Raw genomic sequence first — 23,901 nt, 5'->3', positions numbered from 1 at the left:
AACAAAAATAAATATCACCAGCTTCATTTTGATGCCTTATTTCAACTGATTTTCATGGTTGGTTATATATATGACTTGTCTCAGGTAGTACATATGGATGATCTCAGAAGAATTAATTGTTAAGGTTCACTTTTATGAATGATGATAAAGATCAATATCAATTGCAACAAAAAATCAAGAAGCAAAGCCTCAAAATTTGCACCTGTCTATAAAATTTTCATAAATATGGTTGTACTGTCAGATTCACTTACCTCAGATGAAAAAAGAGCCTCCTTCATTGCTCATTTCTTGTATATAAAAGGAAGTGGTTTCTGTAATTGATCAAGGATGACTGGGAACTAATAAATATGCAATTCAAGAATGATTAATATTTAATGTGGAAAAAGATACATGAATGAAATCAAATAAAACCCACTTGTTCATCAGCCATGGCTACTACTTTTCCTACAAATGTGTAAATGTATCACTCCAACAAAAGGTTTTTAATGATTAGATTGCACTCATTTTTGACAACCTTAATTTGTTTGCAATAGTTACAGTAATTTTTCCACCAGTATCAGGCATTTTAAGAAGAGGCTAAGGAGTTTCGATAACCCAAAAAAGAGTTGAAAAAATAGGGGGAAAAAGGCTAGATATGAATAAAAACTGATAGTAAGTAGCTAGGTATTCAATTGTGGAATGACAATCTATATAATTTGTTTATTCCTTAGCTAGGTAGAATTATTACAACCTTGGTCGTTACATGGAGCCAAGTGTAAAATAGTTTGACCGATATATATTTGGTGATTTTCTTGATCAAATTTTGCAGGCATATAGGGTATGGTAGAGGTGATATTTGTACCAGGAAATCTACTGTTTGCTAGAAAGAGTGATAGGTGAGTGAAAAGATATGATGTTGTCTCCATAAAATCTTGCAAATTCTGCTTGTCATCTTCATTTAATTTAATATGATTGCATTGGAGAGTAACCTCATATCTGTCCTATATTGGAATACTTTAGCTGTATATCCTCTTCCACATAGCTAGCAATAGAGAGTTCGAACAAATTCAGAAAACATGAATGAAGTGAGGTTTAAAAATTTTCAGATAATTTATAAAATAGATTCAATCACATCAGTCTAGTAGCTCGATGATAACTGGCGAGTGTAGTGGTTGAGAAATTGGGGGCTCAGAAATCAGAAACACCTATATTGATATAGTATGATTAAACAAAATCAATTACACTTGCCATAAGGTCCGATATATACAGCCTATATATCTAATTTTGGGTGACAACAGATGTGCTAAACAAGTTTTTTAATTTTTTTTTATTTAGGACTGGAGAAATAAGATAGGGTTGATTATAAGGGCTGGAGGACTGACAGGATCTTTTTTAAATCTTAATCAAATTGATGTGAAAAAAAAATCAAATATTATGTCATTTGTCACATTTAGAGTAGTATTACGAAATTAACTAAAAGCTTTATAATTCTTAAAAATCAATTTTAGAATAAAATTTTAAACAACAAACAATGTTTCTATTTTGTAAGGATATTAAAGACATCGACGGATGCAAGAATATTGTTTCGGGCCAAGAAAATAATGAGTATAATGTTAAACATACGATTAGAAACTGATAATAGTTAGTATATTGTTTAAAGTTTGGATATTTTACGATCAACTTTGAGAATGTCGAACTTTTGAACAAATGAATTAAAAGAAACTTGTTCATGATAACTATATTAATTGATCTTCGTCTTGATCATATAGTTATATACCTTAAGTCCTTAATATTCATATATCTTGCAAATATACTACTAATAATAAAACATCAATTAGTAATATCTACAATAATAATCAGATTCCAACATAACAAGAAAATTATCGGTGTAAATATTAAAGATATTAGAGTGTCTCCAATAGGGGAGCCGCGGCTCATGGCTCGCGTGTGGCTCGGCCGCGGCTCCCTATTAGGGCACCTACAATGGGGCGCCCGATGGCGGCCATCATCCTCGGGCGCGGACGATGCCTCTATTGTGGGTGCCCGCCATCGTCCGCGCCCTACGCCCACACCCGATGCATCGTCCGCGCCATCGGGCGCCCCATTGTGGGCTCGACGTACGATGGGCGCGGACGATGGCACGCGTTTTTGATTTTTTGTATAAATACCCCTACCCCACCTTCATTTGTAACATTTCATTTCACGATTCCACTCTCGAAAGTCACATTTACTACGAAATGGATTCAAGTCCCAATAGTCCGATGTTTGGTGAGGCGCGTTGGCCAGGTACAGAACCCCACGAATATCGGCCGTTCGACGCCAACACGTAGTACGATCCTGAATTCAGTACGGAATCGTACGGTTTGGATGACATGGAGCCGTCTCCAAACCGACCCGTCGCCCCCTCCCGCCGAGGCCGCAGTCGCCGACGCCACCCCATCCGCCGCCGCTTCCGCCCCCGCCAAAACAGATCCGGCACCGCACGGAAAAGTTGCCACCTCCGGGCAATTGTGAAGAGTACGCCCCACGCCGTACGAATTACCAGCCGGATGAAACCCTCGCATTGGCGAGGTGTTGGGTGGATATATCGGAGGACACGATATTCGCGAACAACCAGAAGCATGTGGCGTACTGGGAGCGCATCGTCGAGCGCTACAATGCGGCGAAGCCGCCGAGCGCGTACAAGCGCCAACAGGAGCAGCTCCGCAAGCACTGGGATCAGGTGAAGAAGCAAGTCAACCTGTTCGCGGCGGAGTACGAGAAGTGCTCGAGGGAGCAGGGGAACGACGAGAGCTTGAGCGACGTGCGATCTAAAGCGTTGTTGTCGTACCAGTCCCTGTACGGCGACTTCAAGCATGAGGCCATCTGGGCGCTCTTGAGGGACAATCAAAAGTTCCAAGGCGGGATTCTGCACACCGGTGCGACAAAGAGGACGAAGACCACCGAAGATGGTGGTTACACGAGCAGCGAAAGCGGAACTCGTCCGGTGGACCTCAACCGGACGTACGAGGACATTGAGAGTTCCGGCACACCAATGTCCTCCCTGCGTCCTATAGGCGTCAAGGCTGCGAAGGCCAAAGGGAAGGCGGCGGCGACATCATCCTCGACCGCCGCCGCCCCATCGCTGATCTCGGTCCCGATCCCGACCCTGAGCCGGACGGCCGCCGCGTATGAGTCGTTGGCAACAACCTCGATGGCGACGACGATGTTGCATACGCACAAGGTCCTCAATAAGTGTACGGACCCCGCCGAAGCCGAATATCTCCAGGGGGTTGATCGATGAGCTGCGCCGGAAGTTGGGAATTGCATAGATTAGCCAATTTGAATCGTGTAACTTTTGTGTAATTAATGTAATCTTCGCCGGTTTTTAGTTACTCGTTCTGTTTTTTAATTAGTTTGCATTATATATTTGAAAACATTTAAATTAATTAACAAGACAATAGTAAAACATATAGGGCGCCCCATTGCAGGTGGGGGTAGGAGGATAAAACTGATGACGTGGCGCGCCATAGGGCGCCCCATTGTGGATGGCCTTACGAGAGCCACGCAGGGCCGGGGGGCATGGGAGAGCCACGATAGCGGCTCGGCCGCGGTTCCCTAAATATACACATTTTTCTCCATAATTTACCCCATTTCAATCTCCACTCTTTTCAATTTATCTCAATTCCACTTTCAAAAAATGAGTTCCGACGATGAGTTCGCGGTGTTGTTTGTGTGATGTCGATTATTTTCTTTGTATAATTTTACCCCTTTCTATAATATAACGAAGATTTGGTTTTAATTTTTTTATTAAATTATGCATTTTTTTATAATTATTATAGCCCGATAATTTTTATTCTACTTAAATTAAAATACCTCCAAAAATAAAAAAAATATTAATTGGTGGCTTGGGGTGGACAAGTTTTTTGGTGGCCCGGCCAAGTTTCGTGGCCTAGGCCAAGTTTTTGTGGCTTGGGCAGGGTCACAGGCTCTCCTATTATGGATACCGTTAGTACCTTGTAAATTAAACTCGACTATTTAGTAACATCAGTTGAGGCACTCAATAAGAAAGAAATATAGTAGTAGTACTTAAAAACTAAAAAAAAAAGAGTAGCAACATACAATAAGTTTGGAATTGCTTTGTTATTAAATACGAACGACGTCAGTCATAATAGAAAGACTTTCATTCTAGTTCCTACTCAAATTTGAAAATTCATTCTCCCATTGACAAGTCCAGTGTACAAGAGATGAATTCATGGCCTAAGCCGCGGCCACAATATATTTTCCTCAAAATGTTTAATATATTTATATTTCGTATATGTCCCCACAATTTTCCATCCACAAGAGATGAATTCATGGCCGATTCCAACAAAAAGTAACACTTACAGTTTAATTAGGAGTTTAAATTAATATTATTTTCAATATTATGAATTGTAGATGAAAATAGAATTATTGCTATTGCAAGTGTTGTGACTGAAGTAAAAAGAATGCTACCATAACATTGAAAATAGAGTTGTAATTGAAATGAAGTTGATCATTTGACCCTTATTGTGGATGCTATTTAAGCAGGAAGAATAGTAGTAGCAGTGCAGTAACAAAATGGAATATTCTGCTTGAAAAATAAAATAATAATTAAACAAAAAAATATATATTTCTGGAATATTCTGTGGACGATATTCTTTCCATATCTACGTCAGATGTGATTTTCTGGGTATTTCCTTAAATAAATTTGCCAGTTGTGATGGGTTGTGTTAACTAACCTTCAGTTGTGAAATGCATAAACACTTAAACCGTAGGTTAATTAGTTCTCAATTTAATAAATCTCAATATAGTAAAATCAGCATCTAAACCACGCTACCAAATTGCATATATAACAACGCAGATCTCATCTCAGGGATGTGTTTTTAGTCCTGTAGTAGAGGCCATTCTTCTTCATTCGGCTCAGATTCGAGCCACTGGCCTCAACCGCAGTTCTGTGCAGACATTACAGCAGTAAAACTTCTGCGCTTTGCCAAAGGCTTTCAACACATCAAAGATGAAAGCAATGAAAGGCAATTAGTAACTCTCTCCAACACAACATTATTTCTGAGCATTGAGCAGAAGCTGTTATAAAAATCTATACCTGAAAACATAATATGTAAAATTAGAAAGCAAGCATGCTTATAACATCATGCAACAAAAACACTAGGTCAAGTACCATATGATGGAGATGATTAGAAGTGATGATACATTACAAAGAAATACAGTATAACTATAAGAGCAGAGACCTTTATTCATTAGAGATATTAAAGTGATAAATACCAACTTCAGAAGAAGAAAGTCCTTCATAGCGACCTGAAAGGTGGCTAGAGCATGACAGTGAGATTCCCAAGGGTTTCATTAACAAGGTGAGTCATTAAACAGATTGATCTAATATTCTTGGCATATTTTGTTTTCCAAACAAAAGATACAATTCTCAGGATTAATGGCATTCATCACCATTGACCTTTTCTTTTCTCCCCATTTCCTTGAGAAGGTTTTTCACCTCAACCACGATTCTGGTGCTGCAGGTATTGTAGTGTCCACACATGGGGAAAAATGCACGATCAATGGGATTTGCAGTTCGTCCAATCATGGCCCATATACTTCGATGGTAACCAGCAGTTACAGGATCATGGCATATCAGCTTCAAAAGCTACACTATTTAAGAAATGATAAGTGGATTTAAGAACACAATCAACTTTCAAATTATTCACAAGAACAATAGTCAAGAATGGGAGTGCTGCTAGAGTGCATATACACATCAGGAGAGATAAGCATGGCTGGGAATTTTCTGACTAAGATTTTGGCTGAGGGAAATACATACAATCAGATCTCATGAAGCGGATTTTCCCACCACACTCATGAAAAGAAACATATTCAATAAGTAAAAGATGAATAAGGACATCATGACCAAACTTCCTCCTGGCACCTACCAAACGTTCACTTGAGAAAAAAAAAGTCTCTACTTTCCAATAACAAATAATAATAATATACATATAAATGAAAAGATTTAGTAATTCGAGTTTAAAATTAGAGGGGGGAAAGAAATACACACCTGCCAGTACATAAGCCTTGCAAGATATTACCTAACCTGCAAATTCAAATTGTCTAATATTGTTATAGAGTAAGTTACAAAATTCATGGGAATAGGACAGAGATACTACGAGAAGAGAGAAATAATCAGTAGGAATCCAGTTCCAAATTCTGATTGAGGACGTAATGCTCAAAGTAGTGGTCTTTGAGTCTCTACCCAAACCCAGGTTTCTTCCAAGTACTTTCTGCTGAAATCCCACTTTTTCAGTTTATATATTAGTCAATCACCCTAGGACTCAACCAAACTTTTTGTAGTTCCTCTATAAAATTTAATCTTGGTTGTACAATTTCCTAGTAATAAAAGTTTAGAAAAAACATAAATTACACTAGCAAAAATTATTGCCAACAAAAATTAAGCATCATTACATTCAAAAATTCCTGAAAAGAATGTATATCTATCTATAAATCGTTTTCCAATGAGGATAAGCCTGCTATGCTTACAAATTACATAGCCTCTGCCGGTTCAGCACTCTTTTTTTGCTTCGGTCGTCCACACCTCTTTACATCTTTACCGTTTAGTAGTTCCAAACCTTTCTCTAAGGTTATCTCACTGGGTTTTAGATTCTGCAATACAAAATCATGTGTGAGTAGGGCCATATTATATTCACATGAGAAACAGACATAACAGAATGACAAATAATTTGAGTACCAAGACAAAGCAGACTTTACCTTGGGAACGGGAGCAATTGTGCGCCTGTGTCTGACGGAAAATCCACCCTTTGCAAGCTTCAGAATCACGGGTTGGCTATCATCTGGGTGGTTTCCCTGAAACAAACGCTCATTTTGGATCAGTCAGAGTAATTTGAAGTAATGATAGAGAGAAGAAATGAAGGTCTGAGAAAGTACCAAGGTTACTGGATACTGCAACAAGTCTATGGCAATATCCAACGTGACGGAGGCCACATCCTTTATCTAAAAAGGGACAGAACATATGCATCAGATGAGTGAATTGAGAATGACAATATTGCCAGCAGCATAATTGCGAAGGGAAATTGGGGATACATCAGTGAATGGACAATGAGCACACAAAGTTAATCAATTCATAAAGTGTATCAGAATAGATACAAGTCAGGGAATGTGAAGGATTGCATGGCTTTTAGCATTTCCTTGATGAGCATTAAAATTGACAAAAATGGACATTTCCTTGTGACTTGTGAGTGCCTAAATTACATTCAAGTATGGCTGGCATATATACTAAAGCATGATGCTGTTCTTGTTTTATACTATCATTATTGTGGTTGTTATTAACTTATTAAAAATAAAAACCCTATAATGATAATTTAAATATCACAATAGAAATTCTGTGAAGCAGACTCTGTGGAGGGATCAGGGATGCAAGTGCATTTTGACCCCAATTCCCAACCACTACAGTGGGCAGTTTTCATTAAGTAGACTGATGTGATTGAAACTATTTCATAAATTATGATTAAGTGACCTCATTTTATTTTAAATTTTTCGGAATATGTGTGAGCCCTCTATTGCTAGCTGTGTAAGGAATAAAAAAATTATAGAGATAGTCTGAGACATAGAATAAGAGGACAAAAGTGGTGATCAAAATTCAGCAACTAAAATATATACGTACGTGAGACAATGATGCTCGCTTGGGTGGATGCCCTTTCCTGTCTTCACCAAGCTGCACATAGTGTCCATATGGACCACACTTCAACAGAATCTACATAGCAAACAACACAACAAAAACGCAGAAAACCCAGAATTAGTGAAAGACAATGTCAATTAACAGTTAACAATCAGCACATATAATCATCAGATGAACCTTATCCTGAGATGCTGGATGTAAGCCCAGCAACTTTGGCTCCTCGACACTTCTCTTTTGTTGGTCCTGGATGTCATTGTCATTATCTTCACCATAGAGTGTTTGAGCAATATACCTGCATTGGATTTTCACAACACAAGTTAGACTTTATCAAGGCAACAGGGACAAACCTATACAGTACAGTGATTCTCATACTCACTTGCATTTTGGGTGTTGATCACAACCAATAAAGTATCCTGCACCAAACCTGCTAACTTTGAAGACTAATGTCCCAGCCAGACAGCTTGGGCAAGTCCTATTTCTGTCACGAAGAGAAGAAAATAAGAAGTCACCAAATGTTTTTTCCAACATTTTCTCAACCTGATGGATGTGGACACCACTAGCACTCTCACAGTACTTGCTAAATCTAGTCCAATAATCTTTCAGAAGGCCTTTCCATTCAGTTATTCCACCAGATACATTATCAAGTTCAGCCTCCATATCAGCAGTAAAACTGTAATCTGTCACCTCCGAAAAATAATGTGAAAGAAATGCTGAGACCATGCGACCACGAAATTCAGGAATCAATGCCCTACTTTTCATTGTTATATATTTTCTATCTTTTAGCACCTTAATAGTGGTTGCATATGTAGAAGGTCTTCCGATACCGAGTTCCTCTAGCTTTTTTACTAGTGAGCCCTCAGAATAGCGGGGCAGAGGCTCTGTATGGTGTTCATCAAGCTCTACACTAGTCAAGTATAATGGCTGACCATATTTCAATTTACTCAATATCTCAAATACATCATTACGATGACCACCATCATCGTCAATATGTCTAACTCTGATGGTTTCAGCATCCGCATAAGCTGCCTGATATCCCAAAAATTCAACCCTAGAGCATGTAGAACGAAACACAATGGATTGATCGGCATTTCCGATATCACATCGCAACTGCTCAATGATGGCAGGTTCCATTTGGCATGCCATCGTCCGACACCATATAAGAGTATATAAATTCAGGGAATCTGCATCAAGAACCCCAGCAAGGCTTGACGGTACTCTACGGATATCAGTGGGTCTAATGGCTTCATGGGCCTCCTGAGCATTTTTAACCTTCTTAAAATACTTGCGAGTAGACTTTGTTGCAAAATTCGGCCCATATTTTTCAACAACAAAGTTTTGAATGCTCTTCGCAGCTTCATCAGATAAGTGTAAGCCATCAGTTCTCATGTAAGTTATCAGTCCAGTGGCCTTTCCATCTGATAATTCAACTCCCTCGTAAAGCTTTTGTGCTACTTTCATGGTATATGAAGCTGAAAAGTTTAATTTGTTTGCTGCGTCTTGCTGGATTGTTGATGTTATATACGGCATGGGCGGGTTTCTACGGGTTTTGCTGGTTTTAGAACCAATCACTTCAAACTTGGATAGATTAATCTTCTCTTCAATACTTTTTGCCTCCACGTCAGAGCTGATTGACAACTGATTCAGCTTTTTGGAATCAAAATGTGTTAGATGTGAAGTGACAGTGGCATTGTTGGTTGAGTTCAGATTGTTATTCTGGAAGTAAGCATTGATAGTCCAGTACTCTGTAGATTTAAAATCATCTATCTCCTTTTCTCTATCACATATGAGAGCTAAAGCAGCAGATTGGACACGTCCAGCAGACTGGCAACCTGGTAGTTTCCTCCAAAGCAGAGGAGAAACATTGAAGCCAATCAAGTAATCAAGAGCACGCCGAGCAAGATAAGCATGCACCAAATCAGCATCTATGTTCCGTGGAGCTTGAAGAGAACTTTTAATAGATGATTCAGTAATTTCATTGAAAACAACTCTAGCAATGCTGACATCTTCACGAAGTGCATCCTGTTGCTGCAACATCTCAATTAGGTGCCAGGCAATAGCCTCTCCTTCACGATCAGGGTCTGAGGCAAGAATAAGATTTTGCGCCCTGGAAAATGGACAATAGATAAGAGAGTAGACAGGAAAATTTACAAACTAAAATGAAAAAGGGAAAGGGAATTCTCTTTTCTCATGGGGGGTCAGGGGGAGTGAAAACTGTAAAGTGAAATGAGAAAAGGAATTAGCACAAAAAGAAAAGGTTTTTTTCTTTCCTTTTGAATTTCTAATTCAAGAAAATAATAATAAAAATGAACAGAATGCCACATACCCACTCAATGCAACCTTGATACTCTTAAGATGAGACCAGGCGGGAGATGGGACTTCCCACACCATACTGAAGTCATCATCAGGTCGTACCGATCCTGATCTTGCAGCCAAATCCCTTACATGGCCATAACTCGGAAGGACTTCATACATATCACCAAGGTACCCTTGAATGACTTTTGCCTTCGTGACTGACTCAACCACTACAACAGATTTACTAATAGGCGGATATAATTGAGGCCAAGCCTTTCCGCCTTGAGACGTTGCTTTAGAGACTAGGCAAGAAGTTGGGGTAGGCGAAACCTTGAGATTTGATTTTCCTGTAAAATCTTCATTGGGTTTGGGAAGAGAACTAGATTCCACACTAGGTTTTTTCTTTCTAGCAGGGCTCCTCTTCACTTTCTTTTGAACTGTCTTAGGTGTATCAACGCTTTCAACCACTTCTGCTACTGTCAAATTAGACTGCACCTGTACTGTTAGTCAATGTAATGCTGGGTGAACAACTAAAACCCAATTAGACTCAAATGAAAAGGTTGCAACTGACCTCTGGGGGTACTTTAGGCTGTTTGTTTTTACTTTTGCTTTTGCCTTTTCTAACCTCTTTGGCCCCAGATATCTTTTTGGAGCTATCTGGCACCTCTGCAGCATCAGTAGTATTCTTCCCACTGCTCCCTCCTTCCGTTGAAATAATACGATTTCGTGTACCCGCCTTTGCTGTGTGGGAATATGACCTGCTGATGATATTACTAGCATAACTAGTCGCCCATGGTCCACCTACTAACCCATAAAAGGAAACATTTATGGGCATCCCAGAGTTCAAAAGCTCACATCCAATGGATGCCATGGCTCTAGATGCAGAGAAAGGGGATGAGACACTAGCGCAACTTCGTAGTGGGTATATTTTCGTTCCTGTTTTTAGTTTTAGAGCACATGATATCCCAGCTCTCACTGGAGATCGTTTCGATCTTTCAGCCTGTACAGATGGACACTTTAAACAGATTCGAGGCGGGTAACTTCTAAATGCCCGGTTCTGCAACTAAATAGATAAGAAAGCTGCCACATTAGAGAGAAAATACACTAGCAAGCATGCATGTGACATACTATTGCAAATTTCCCCCATCCCCATCAAAATAAAACTAAAAATAAATAATCCCCAACACCCACAAATTCACACACACATTGAGAATTTGAGAGTGTGGCTGCTCTGCAACCAAGTAAGAATTGTTACTATAATACTAGTATAAACAATTTCAAATTAGAATCTAAAATTGAGTTATGCATCTTCTCCATTGACATTGATAGTAAAAGTTAAATTAGTCTCGAATTTTATTTTCTAGTTGGATAATATGAGAGAGAGAAACTTCCAGCAGACACTAAATTCTAACAAAATGAGGACGGGAAAATCTAATCATATTCCTCAACCAAATTCAAGAAAAATAACAGAAAGAGATCCATATTAATAGGTAATGTTTCCTTTTAATGATTCAGATAACTTCTTATGGACGTTTGGAGAAAGACTTTGCTATAAAACAGTATTAACAAACAAATACACCACTATCACGAATATTTTCCCAACAAAACATTTCATTGGTATCAATTTGACACTGACCTGAGAAAATTGACCACGATACCATGTCATGCCCATAACCTTCACTACTGATGCATCCATCCTGTGAAATAGAAAGACCTATTCAATGAAGGCTAGACATAAGGCTGATTGCCACGAAGGAATTGTCAATGCAGCATTCCATGACATAGCATCTGCTATATCAAACATTTAGCAAATATAAATTCAAAAACAACTTTCAAGGAAGTAAGCAATCGATATACTAGATAAAGGGGCATTCATTCAGAAAAGAAAGGGAAACTGGTTTCTTTAGAAGCAACAAATGAAGGGTAAAGCTCTGTAAAAGTTTGAATCGACAGTTATTCGCCGAGCTCAAGCTTGGTCACCAACTTTTTTGGCAACTGCTATTCGACCGCAATAAAAATGTGGAATCTATTATTTTAGCTCGAGCCCTGACAGCTAAAAATATATTATAAATGTATACTTGGCATCAATTAGCAACGCAAAGAACTACAACAATTCTGATGCAAATAATGAGCAACTATCCGCAGATAAAGTAATCAACAACAATCACCAATAAAGTAAATTGAAGCAAATAATCAAGCACTCCTTTATTCAAACTATTCAATAATTTTGAGTTATAAAATCAATCTGAAATCCGAGCCCTTTTAGCTCCTAATTTGAATAACACAAAAGAGAATGAGATACGAGTCTAGGAAATAAATAAAATGGAGTCCTGATTCGACTATTTGAGGCGAACGAATAGCGAAGAAAAATAAACTAAGTTGAAAGCAGTGGCTGAGGCGAGCGTACAAGTGACAAACGAGCTTGTATGCATTTGGATAAAGGTTCCGTGAGCAGGGGTGGGCAGCGAGTTGGTGATATTCTTCTCTTGCTTATCTCTGTTTTCTTTCTATCTATACCCCTAGTAGCTGGAACAGGGGATTGCTTTACACTCTTTTCCTTCAGTTTGGAGTATATAATTGTGTTACAACGTGTTTGATACTCATGTCAAGAAAATGGGTATCAAGAAACTCATTTAGAGTTTGACCGAGAAAATAATAGATGAAACATAATTTTACCTATGTTTGATACTTGTTGGAAATTGAAGGCAGTGCTGGATATAAGGTTAGTGGCAGAGCCTTAAACACTCATTGACACTTTTAACCCTAATGTAATTGTTGATTTCCGAACCTCAATCCCTTATTTCTCCTTCAGCCGCAATCCCTCATTTCTTCTTCTGCAAATTGTCTTGTGTTTCATTACTTAGTCGCCATCCACAATTTTTCTCCATCTGAAAGCTTTGGGGTATGACAAAGGTAAGGGGAAACTGAATTTTGCATCCCAACCTCACTCAAATATTGCTTCGATTTAATTCAAATACTCCCAAAAAATTTTAGGGCGGTAACTATAAATCCCAATCCAAACCTGTGAAATTAACCAGTAGCTATTAAACAAAGTAAAATTGGGTTATTGAATTTACCAACTTGAATCGAACTGCACGGTTGTTGTTCGTCCTGTAGAGATTACTCACCAGCAAAATAGACTCGCGTAATGGACAACACAAAGAACGAAGGTGGAATATTCTGGTCGCCGACCGTCTGCCGCCAACGTACGAATCATGAAAATGTACGAAGAAGAGAACCACCAAAATCTCCTTGCTTTGATTCAAAAAGTGGTATTGCAGTGAAATTGCGGAGAAAGAGTTTGGTGAATTGATGGAGGGAAGTAGTGGAAGACTAAATTAATTACTCCATAATCCATCATTTATGATCATTATATAAAAATGAGAGTATTAGAAATGACAGCATGGTGTTCCAAGCAGCATAAGGCATGGGTCGTCTTGCGTATCATAAACCCCAATACATGAAGAAAAAAAACAACTAAAAGTGGACTAAGATGAGAAGAAGCAGGAAAAAAATTAACCTGATGGTGGTCGGCGGCAGCGGCTTCTTCTTTTTTCACTCCACTCGTCTTCCTAATGTTGTTGCTCTTGGCTTCTCTTTCTACTGCTTCGTGTGAACATTCCGGCGAGTCGACCGAGAATAAGGGAAGGGTGGACGTGTTGGCCGCCGGTTGCTGAGAATAAGGTGGAGTCGCCTGAGAATAGGCGCTGTATAGAGGATTGGTGAAGAAGGGTCTGCTTTGAGTGCTTTGTTTAATGTTATGGGCTTTCTCTTGGGCTTCAAATTTTATGTTTTGGGCTTGGCTTCCAGTCTGTCAATGAGGCTAATCTGGTTGGGTAAGGAAACATTATACATAGACAATTATGAAGAGTGAGAAATTGGAATGTTGAGTTTGCAAGATTAAATTTATAATTAAATTTGTATTATATTTAATTAATGAGATTGAATCTCATGATTTAACTGTGAGTTTATTGAAACTGTAAAAATCATGTTTTAGAATTTGATTCCTTGCATAAATTATTTGTGTTCTAAGCATATGGAGTAATTAATTGTTTTATTATGAAAGTAATTCATTTTATAATCAATCATATAGATTTTGTTCTCTGGATTTATTTAATTTGCAAGACTTCCTCTTGAAATTCCAACAATAAGAGCCAATCTATTCCGTTAATCTCTAGAAAATTGCAAACAAGAAACACTTTTTGGATATTAACAATTCAGCAAAACCCGCCATGTTTTTTTTTCAAAAGCTCTACAGAATGGACACCCAGAAACACATTCGTCATTGTTTGATCCTCAAAAATGTGGTTTTGAATGTGCTATAAAATGTACAAGTGTTCCCCATCGCCCTTTTAGATATTACTATACTCTTTCTTTGGGGTTATCACCTTTCCCATGCACAGGAGAGACCACTCCAAGAATCACAAAACCTGCCAAAACAACAATCAAGATCCCCAGAGAATTCACCAGCAATGCCTCGGTCGAGTAGCGTGATATTATCTTCTGCGTTTGTAGAAACGTTGCCTTCTCTAGAAGACCAGTCGCACAAGTAGCTACAGCTAGAGCGTAGATATACACCCCAAGAAATACATGCCATGGCATCAGGCTTTCTCGGCTATGTCTTGAGCCACCGGGATACCAAAAGGTCGCAAAGCCAGCAGCCCACTACATAAGAAATTGAAAGGACGTCACACATTTATGCCAATGAAAACTTTAGAGTTTAAATTCAAAGCAGGATTTAGGAGTTGAAATTTTGAACGGCCACCTGAAATCCAAACAGGATGAGGCAGGCTAGCCCCAGCCAAGAGTGGAGACTGTAGAAGTTATCAATGCCTTTATCAACGTGAAACTTCCATGCAGCCCATACACCGATGATGCATAAAAAGAAAGCCATGAATTGGAGGACAAGATGAACTGACTTTTTGAAGTTTTTTGTTCCAGACAGAGTCTTGTAGGCTAGCATGGCTGCAAGAATCTATGATAAGCCATTAAGATATACTTCCACGGACTACAGTTAAATAGGTAAACGTGTAAGTAATCTGCCAGCAAGCTTGCATATAAGCTGACATGTAAGAGACATCCAAGTGAGAAATGAAACAAGTATAAAATCCAGAGGAAGATTCAAACAAAAATGCTATGAGATGAGGAATACGTGACAGGTAGCAATATAAACTAGGGACAAATAAAATGAAGTTCATTCATTTCATTGGTATATAAACTTACCATCAGCAGATAAGCGGCTAATGTACCTTGTTCCTATCATTTAAGCAACCATCAGATAAGCTTCTACTAAAGAATATGTCGATTCAAAGATAAATTTGGAGATCTGTCTTAACTCTTAATACAAATCACTTTTTGTTAGCCTCTCTGTTTCTGGGGTGCCTTCCACTATCCAACAATACCCTAAGCATTTTATACGAAGACGTAAGTTTAACAAACAAAAACATCAGATATTGATATTTCCAAAAGCATTTCTTATGATAAAGGGCAATGTTAATAATACAAGAGGTATTAGTTATTCAAAGCAGTTTACCAAGAAAATTAGTGTAGTTTTGTTGCCGCAAATAATTCCATCAAGGATTCAACCTATCTCAATTCTACTATTCACACTCAACTGCAGTAAGGCTAATTACTTAACCCTTACCAATCTTCAAAAAAGTTTCAAAACATAGGCAGATGTTGATGAAATCAAACATGATTAAATATCGTTGACATAATTAGTTGAAAGAGTGTATCGATAACAAATTATATAAAACACAATTGAGTTAATATCAACGAATTAGAACTCAATTTCGTCCTACAATGAAGTTCATACCTTCGCCATTGAGAAGCACAAGGCTAATCACCATCAATACAGGATGAACCTGAGATGAAAACAACACAAAAATCAGTTAAATATGAAAAGGAGGCTAGATTGATCCTCCATTTAGAAATTCAGAAGAAGGAAAATGTAGAAAAAAAACGGACATTGAAGATGAGATCTTTATTTTGGGAAATGAGGGCCAAGCCGCCTCTGTAATATGCACAGTCCAAATTAAGATGAGAATGAGCACTGTAAATCCGATGATTCTGACCAACGAGAAGATAGGAAAGCGAACTACCGGCACCGCCATTTGAAGATCAAGAAGGAATTTCCTGATCTCTGTCCAAAGGAATGGGGAACTGTCGCATTTTCAACTGAAAAAAAGAATAGAAAGGAATATAGATTTTTCCAATCCAATAGTTTGGAGAAATTATTATTAAGTCTCTTTTTTTATTAAAAAAAGGAAATAGTATAACAATGGTTTCAATTTCGGTCTCTTTGAAGTAATGAAATTAAGTTCGCCATTAATTCATGGTAGTATAACAAATTTTAAATTAATTCATTTATCCTCACAAAAATGTGTCATTCATATGCATAAAATCATGAATTAGTATTAAATATGTATCAAATTGATGTTATTAAGAAATATATACAATGTCAATAGATTGTGCAATGACACTAGATGTTATGCACAATTGAGTAAAAGGAGTAATAATTTAGAAAGAAAATGATCATATCAACATAAAGTGTTGATGAAATGTAAGCAACTTTTAGAGTTTTGTATAATAAATGTCACAAAATAATATACAGGTTTTTTATCCCTTGCTGTGCTGAAATGCACCTGCTGCCTCTCACATGAAAATAAAATAATCAAATAAAATAAATAAATTAATTAATTAAATTAATATAGTATTTTAATGGTCTATGAGAAGCAGTCGGCCCTGTTGTGCATTTCAGCACAGCAGGGGATCCTATCCAGTTTTCAAGAGTAGGTGTTATGACATTAGCATAGCAAATCATAGTATTTTATTACTGAAGATAGGCAATTTGCTCAAATGAATAAATAAATAAAACTATACTATTGTACGATTTTTTTTTGGTTATGGTAATTGACCAACAAGAAAGCAATAAAGCGACCCCAAACAAAATAGAGACAAAAAAGGAATTGATGAAAAAGAGAGAGAGTCTTATCTTCAACGCCAAGTAATGTAAGTATGGATAGTGTGGCCTCATTCATTCCCAGTCATTACAAATCACCATAATATATTCCTGCACTCACACAAATATTTAAAATTAACTGAATTTTAGATTTCGACTGGGTTCAAATTTTAAAAAACTTTTATATATTCAGGCTGGATCGAATATTTTAAATCCAAAAAGTATTTATATAGCAAAAATATATTATAATTTATAAATTTAATAAATATATAGAATATTTGTATTGAACAATTAATAATATTTGGTACATCAAAATTTTCAGATTTTAGTATTGAAATTTTAAATACTGGGATTGGTATTGAATTTACTGATCGGATTAGATCAAATTTCATAGTCTGATTTCAGATTAATTGGAATCAGATCAAATTTAATTTAGTAATAAAATTTCAGATTTTTGAATAGGGATAGAGCAAAAATACAATCAAAATCCCAGATAGATTCATTCCCCTGTAATTTTTTACACATTTGGTCCCAGCCGGAGGGCAGTTTGGTCCTAAAATTACGGCCCACGTTGGTCACAGAAAGGCGGCCCAGTGTATTTCCCATATTACCCCGATCCAACGGATATAAGAGTATCGTTTATGGGGGCAGATATGTCCATGCATATGTGGGAATCGCTGTCGGAGCGTAAAATAAGCAAAAATAGAGAACGCCAGGCTTCCGCGCACACCACGAAAGTTGGGGGCTCTGTGGAAAAGCTAGAGAGAGAGAGAGACAGAGAGAGTTGGTTTTGAGACGTTACCGGACTTGACAAAATCACTGCTCAATTTGGGAACTGTGTTGGCGTCCGCTCGAATTAGGGTTTAATTCTCTCACAATCACTCTTCAATTTAGTGGAATCTACATCGACTCGGCTCCCTCGATCTGCTGTAGAATGTTTTCGCCGCAAAAGTTGTGGCCGCTAACGCCTAGGACCGAGCCGGCCCAGAAGAACGGATCCATGTCTTCGGGCTTGAACACTAGCCCGTTGAGCCCGAGAAACGGCGATGCTTCAGCCAAAGGGAAAGCTGTGGCTTTTGTTCTGGACGACCGCGACCCGTTGACTGAGAAGGTCTCGAAGCTCGAGAATGAGGTACTCACGTGTTTAATTTTGGGTGTTTTTGTCATTTTCTTGCTTGGTGATGCTGTTTCGTTTAAAGTATGACGGTTAAGATCAGTTGTAGCTTTGGAAAATTCCATAGTGGCTTCCATTGAATTCTAGCCTGAGAGAGTGAGTTCATCAAGTTGTGGATTTGGAAAGATAATCAATGCACCTGCACAAACATTATTACTTGGCATGCTTTAGCTACTCATAATTGGTTGAAGAAACTCGTCATGAGCAAGTAACAATAGATGTAGTAGTATTTTACCTGTGAGAACAAATTGTGCCAGTGTTTCAGAGTTGGTCAGTTATTGCTAATTTCTGCTTAGTCCATTAGATAGACTATGTTCAATTCCCATGGTTCAAGGAGTTGGCTGTGGGAGGTTCGGGTCTGACCCAGACTCTATATTAATACCATATCTCAATTCATCATTTTATTATGATAAATTAGCTTCATGTACATGGCTGGGATCTGATAATGACCAAATTTTATGTTCTCAAGTCCATGTTTTGTTTCTTAAGTCATATTTAGACTCTTGTAAATTCAAAATTAATAACTTCCTGTAAACTCATGATATTTGGATCTTTCAAGATAATTGTAGATTTTTATCATCCCCTCTTATTTAATGACTCCTAGTCCTGATGTAGCTAGAAATAGAACAGTGTGATCGTATATCAGTTTATTTTTTGTTGGCGTAAACATTACTTTTATTAATGCTTTGTGACTTTGTCTTAACATCCCATTTCTTGCAGCTTTTTGAGTATCAGTACAACATGGGACTCCTCTTGATTGAAAAGAAGGACTGGAATTTCAAGTATGAGGAACTGAAACAAGCTTTGGCAGATGTGACTGATAATCTAAAAAGAGAGCAAACGGCTCATTTGAGTGCAATGCTTGAAGTGGAGAAGCGGGAAGAGAACCTAAAAAAAGCATTGGGTGTTGAAAAGCAGTGCGTGCTTGATGTAAGATTTTCACTTTCATAACCAATTCTGTGTAAATGCATACATGACTTTCATTTTGAAAACAAGCATGTGTCTCACACTCTCACTAACAACTAAAACCATTCCGTTGGTTTTAACAAGAATGGTTTTGTGGATAATTTGCTACGCTATACAGTTGTAACAATGTTCACAGTTGCCCCCACAGTTTTTTAGTGAAATAGTAGCATAATTTGACGAGGACAACATATTAGAGAACATTTATTGGACGATGAGTGACGTCAAATCATGGTTTTTTTTTTATTAATTCAAAACTATGTTTGTTTTCACCTGTCTCGTGGTAGCTACTTAATTTGTTATGCTGTTGGTTGTCACTTATCACAGCTTGAGAAGTCTTTACGTGAGATGCGATCGGAACATGCTGAAATCAAGTTTAATGCTGATTCTAAATTGGCGGAGGCCAATGCATTAGTCACAAGTGTTGAAGAGAAATCTCTGGAGGTGGAAGCAAAAATTCATGCTGCTGATGCTAAACTTGCTGGAGTTAGCAGGAAGAGCTCAGAAATTGAGATGAAATTGCATGAGTTGGAGGCTCAAGAAAATTTACTCCGGAGAGAACGGTCTTTGTTTACAACAGAGTATGCTTAAGTTCTTCAGCTCGTTTCCTATATTCTTTCTTGCATAGTTAATTCCTATCAGGAAGCATCTGGCTGGTAAATAGTAGTCTGACATAAATGTCTATTTTTCTCAGGCGTGAAGCTCATGATGCTGATATTTCTAAACAGCGAGAAGACCTGCGAGAATGGGAACGGAAATTACAGGAAGCTGAGGAGCGACTGGCTGACGGTAGACGATTACTGAACCAAAGAGAAGGAAGAGCAAATGAACTTGATACTACCCTGAAGGAAAAACAGAATGACCTTGCAGAACTGAGGAAGAAGATTGAGGTTGCCAATTCAATTTTAAGGACCAAAGAAGATGATATAAGTAGTAGACTAGCTAATGTAGCTCTAAAGGAGAAGGCAAGTCTCTAACTTGAGTGTGGTGTATATTTTCTGGTTACCCATTGCTTGACTGTTACTGAATTTCATGCAGGAAGCTGAAGATACTAAGAAGAGATTGGAGGAAAAAGAGAAGAATTTACTGGAATTGGAGGAGAAATTAAATGCTAGAGAAGAGGTACTTAGCTTTTTATTCGCCTTTTGGTTTATAAATGTGTAACCTTTTCTTTTCTCTAAGTTTATGTTTCTATATGGCATGGGTCTGGTTGGTGAGTAACTATAGCTGCATGGTTTATTTTCCTGAAACATTTTATCAATAAGTCTTGCATCTCTCCTTGTTGTGCAAATGTTTTTTCTTGACCATCTCTCTTATGATGAATGCAGTCAGAGATTCAGAAACTGTTGGACGAACATAAGAGCATCCTGGCTGAAAAGCAGGAGGAGTTTGAGTTGGAGATGGAGCAGAAGAGACAGTTGAATGATGAACAGTTGAAAAACAAGGTAGTTGAATTGGAGAATAAGGAAGCTGAAATTAAACATATGGAGGAGAAAGTGAAGAAGCGAGAATTGGCAATTGAAAAAAAAATGGAAAAGGTGAGGGAGCGGGAAATGGATTTTGATTCCAAATCAAAGGCTTTGAAGGAAAGGGAGAAGACCCTTAAAGCCGAGGAGAAAATTTTGGGGAATGAAAGAAAACAACTGCTTGCTGAAAAGGAAGAATTACTGAGTATCAAGGCTGCACTTGAAAATATCAAAACTGACACTGAGAAACTACGGGTGAGGCTCAATGAAGAAAGAGAACAACTGCAAGTAACTGAAGATGAAAGAAAAGAACATGCCCGCCTGCAAGTAGAGTTGAAAGAAGAGATAGAAAAATACAGAATTCAAAGTGAGCAGCTTGTGAAGGAGGCTGATGATTTAAAGCAAGAAAAGGGTAAATTTGAGAAAGAATGGGAAGAGCTGGATGATAAAAGAGAGAAGATAAAGCAGGAACAAGATGATATTCTTGAGCAGAAAAGATGTTTCGAAAAACTAAGACAGTCTGAAGAGGAAAGCCTACACAATGAAAAGCTGGAAACAGAACAGCTTGTTCAGAGAGAATTTGAATCACTTAAAGTAGCAAAGGATTCTTTTGCTACTAGCATGGAGCAAGAAAAGTCAATGTTGGCTGAAAAACTTGAAAATGAAAAAAGTAAACTTGTTCGTGATATTGAAATGCAGAAACAAGAATTTGAGGCCAAAATGCGAATTAGGCAAGAAGAGTTGGAGAATTCTTTGAATGAGAGGGAAAAATCTTTTGAGCAAGAGAAGGACGTGCAACTTACCAATGTTAATTACTTGAGAGAAGTGGCAAAAAGAGAAATGGAAGAGATGAAATTGGAAAGAGAGAGGATAGAGAAAGAAAAATCAGAAATCTCACAGAATAAGCAACATGTCGAGGCACAACAAAGTGATATGAAAAATGATATTGAAGAGTTGGTTAGTCTAAGCAAGAAATTGAAGGACCAGAGAGAACAATTCATCAAAGAAAGAGAACGCTTCATTGCATTTGCCGAAAAGCAGAAGAACTGCAATGACTGTGGAGAGACAATTCTAGAATTTGTTCTCTCTGATCTTCATTTTGAGGCTCCTCCCCTCCCCAGTGTAGCAGATGCTTATTTGAAGAAGGCAGTTGAAGGCACTTCTGGGAGGAATGATGCTGGATCATCCCCTTTTGTATTTACTGCAGGATCTCCCTCTGCTGCTGAGGCTGTATCTTGGCTCCGGAAATGCACCTCAAGGATTTTTAAATTTTCACCCGGAAAGAAACTTGAAATGGATGACGCACAAGGTCCTGAAGGGTCCCTTTCTCTTCCCATGAGGCAGGCTTTGGATTCATCAAAAGCATTACCTAGTGCTGAACAGGAGCAAAATCGATTCTCTCAACTTGCAAATGATTCTGTTGATGTTGAAATAATTGAATCAGAAAATGCCATCAGGGAGGTTGAAACTTCCCAAGCTCTCTCAGTTCATCAAGATCCATCAGATGTCCCAGAAAATTCTCAGAATAGTGATCTGAAGTTACGCCGCCGTGGTAGGCCTAGAGGTGGCAGAACAAGAGCAGTGAAAAATGTTGGTGATGAGGAGAAGTCAGTTCATACAAACAATGAAACACAAGCAGAATCTGATCAGGTTGTAACAGCAAAAAAAAGAAAGCTAAACCCCCTTGATGGATCACAAGCAACAGTGAGTGAGAGTCAAACTGAAGGTCATTCGGAGAGCATTAAGGATGGTGATCGACCTAGGAGGCGACAAAGGGTTGCTGTGGACCTTGCGGGTGACCAAATCCCTGGCCAGAAACGGTACAATCTCCGGCAATCAAAAAGGTCAGTCGTACTTAAATGTATTATAGCCCTTATGTTTTTGGCCTTAGGTCTTGTTGATGGATTTCATTTTTATTCTTACTTCTCAACAAAATTATGTCCAAATGGTAATGCTGCTAACATATCTCTTGGAAATGACACGGGCACTATGTTACTTATATTTGTTCCAGTGACTTGGAAAATAACTAAGTAGATTTGACTTGGAGATGCTGGTCATTTCACTTTTACTTATCTAGGATTCATTTTTGGTATTAGGTGAAAAACAGTATGCCTGCTATTGCACAGTTTTGTGTGATTGATCTTACAAATTTTTCTTCTCAGGTCAGTGGGAAAAGTGACTAATGGATCCTTACCTCAAGTGAGAAAGGGCAAGAAAAAGGCAGCTGATCAACAGTCTGCCTTAAACGCTAATCCATCTGAAAATGCTGAGACTCCTGGAGCTGGTGACGAGCTTGTGAGAAGCACTGCTGCTGCAAGCGAGTTTTCTGCTGACAGTCCTGTGAGCACTCTTTTCTCTCTCCCTTTGTACTCATTGACCTATGATATGTTGATATGAATGAGCATGTCTTATGTATTTTCTCTTTTCGTGTTTAGGCACAGTTTAAAAATGCTGGGCTCACCAATGGTGGGCATGTTGACACAGCTCTGAGCGAGGAGGTTTCCGAAACAGCAGGAGAGAGAGAGTACAATGGTGAAGAAGAGTTCCGAAGTGAGACGCGCGAGGAAGATGATAATGACGGGGATGGTGATGAGGTTGATCATCCTGGTCAAGCATCCATTGGAAAGAAGCTCTGGACCTTCCTCACCACGTAAAATACTTGTTACATCTTAATTGTAATAACCATTTTAGCATCACTCCACCTCCCCCCAGAAACTTGTTCTAGTTAGTTGTGTGTATTGATTAGTTTGGAAATACCGGTCATAAACCTGGGTTGCAGGAGTTAAATAGATTCCTTCATCTTGCCCACACGGAAGTTGGGGTTGTTAGTGTCTGCAATCTCTACGTAGATATGTAGCTACTGCATTTGGTTTCTTCGTTTTCGGCCCTCCCTTTTGCTGATGTGTATTCTATATTTATAAAATTATTGGATTTTCATTTATATTTATAATCAATGGTTTTATTACTTCAAATCTGTGAGTTAGGGGCTCTGTTTCCTGTCATTAAACACGCACGGTGTATTATATAAAATTATCAAGCCAATATCGTCAAGAACAAAGTTACCGTTGTTAAATTGCGAATTAAAGAATGAATGAAGGGATGGTACATGTTTGAAGTGAATAATAAGAAAGAAAATACTATCACTCTAATACTATACTAGTGTGCCATTTTTCAAAATCTGGTAAAATGTTCTTACTATTTTGAAGGCCTAGCGATTTTTAACAACATGCCACAAATCAGTTGATTAGATTCAATAATCATACTTGAATTCACTTATAGGTTTGGCTATAAAATTGGAAACACGAATATTTCTGATGTTGTAATATTTGGTTAGATCTCGTCATAATTTCAGTTTGCTCAAACTTAGCACCTCAAC

At 38.1% G+C, this 23,901-nt stretch overlaps 2 protein-coding genes and 1 pseudogene across 14 annotated transcripts; 1 reads left to right on the top strand and 2 right to left on the bottom strand.

The window, feature by feature from the left end:
* Positions 1-4,738: 4,738 nt before the first annotated feature.
* Positions 4,739-13,719, bottom strand: LOC121768310 (DNA topoisomerase 1-like). 13 transcript variants are annotated; one of them, XM_042164768.1, is made up of 15 exons: positions 13,482-13,689; positions 13,090-13,156; positions 12,638-12,983; positions 12,369-12,518; positions 11,598-11,658; positions 10,533-11,024; positions 9,993-10,456; positions 8,046-9,773; positions 7,847-7,961; positions 7,655-7,744; positions 6,919-6,984; positions 6,742-6,837; positions 6,514-6,636; positions 6,035-6,070; positions 4,739-5,637 (listed from the first exon to the last, which is right to left on the bottom strand). In XM_042164768.1, the coding sequence occupies exons 5-13, from the start codon at positions 11,655-11,657 to the stop codon at positions 6,517-6,519; spliced, it is 3,231 nt and encodes a 1,076-aa protein (XP_042020702.1). In that variant the 5' UTR covers position 11,658; positions 12,369-12,518; positions 12,638-12,983; positions 13,090-13,156; positions 13,482-13,689; the 3' UTR covers positions 4,739-5,637; positions 6,035-6,070; positions 6,514-6,516. The 13 variants fall into 13 exon arrangements, 12 of the variants coding, with proteins under 12 accessions (XP_042020702.1, XP_042020704.1, XP_042020703.1 ...); XM_042164770.1 differs by lacking the exon at positions 12,369-12,518; XR_006043345.1 differs by lacking the exons at positions 12,369-12,518; positions 12,638-12,983; positions 13,090-13,156 and having other exon boundaries at positions 4,739-5,080; positions 5,226-5,637.
* Positions 13,720-14,100: 381 nt separating this feature from the next.
* Positions 14,101-16,167, bottom strand: LOC121767300 (annotated as a pseudogene).
* Positions 16,168-17,633: 1,466 nt separating this feature from the next.
* Positions 17,634-23,497, top strand: LOC121768270 (nuclear matrix constituent protein 1-like). Its single transcript, XM_042164704.1, has 8 exons — positions 17,634-18,054; positions 18,817-19,026; positions 19,387-19,640; positions 19,754-20,024; positions 20,098-20,181; positions 20,388-22,369; positions 22,688-22,865; positions 22,961-23,497. Exons 1-8 carry the CDS (start codon positions 17,857-17,859, stop codon positions 23,177-23,179), a joined length of 3,396 nt encoding a protein of 1,131 aa, XP_042020638.1. The 5' UTR covers positions 17,634-17,856; the 3' UTR covers positions 23,180-23,497.
* The last annotated feature ends 404 nt before the right edge of the window (positions 23,498-23,901 follow it).

This window comes from Salvia splendens, chromosome 15 (genome assembly GCF_004379255.2).
Source record: "Salvia splendens isolate huo1 chromosome 15, SspV2, whole genome shotgun sequence".
Taxonomy (NCBI): Eukaryota; Viridiplantae; Streptophyta; class Magnoliopsida; order Lamiales; family Lamiaceae; genus Salvia; species Salvia splendens.
This window is presented reverse-complemented; position numbering and strand designations above follow the sequence as displayed.

Coding starts and splice junctions, on each gene's coding strand:
- LOC121768310 (XM_042164769.1), bottom strand. CDS start 11,657: ATGGATGCATCAGTAGTGAAGGTTATGGGCATGACATGGTATCGTGGT. Junction 7,745..7,846: donor ATCCAGCATCTCAGGATAAG/GTTCATCTGATG, acceptor TTTGCTATGTAG/ATTCTGTTGAAGTGTGGTCC. Junction 6,637..6,741: donor CAATTGCTCCCGTTCCCAAG/GTAAAGTCTGCT, acceptor TTTGTATTGCAG/AATCTAAAACCCAGTGAGAT.
- LOC121768270 (XM_042164704.1), top strand. CDS start 17,857: ATGTTTTCGCCGCAAAAGTTGTGGCCGCTAACGCCTAGGACCGAGCCG. Junction 20,025..20,097: donor ATGTAGCTCTAAAGGAGAAG/GCAAGTCTCTAA, acceptor AATTTCATGCAG/GAAGCTGAAGATACTAAGAA. Junction 22,370..22,687: donor AATCTCCGGCAATCAAAAAG/GTCAGTCGTACT, acceptor TTTTCTTCTCAG/GTCAGTGGGAAAAGTGACTA.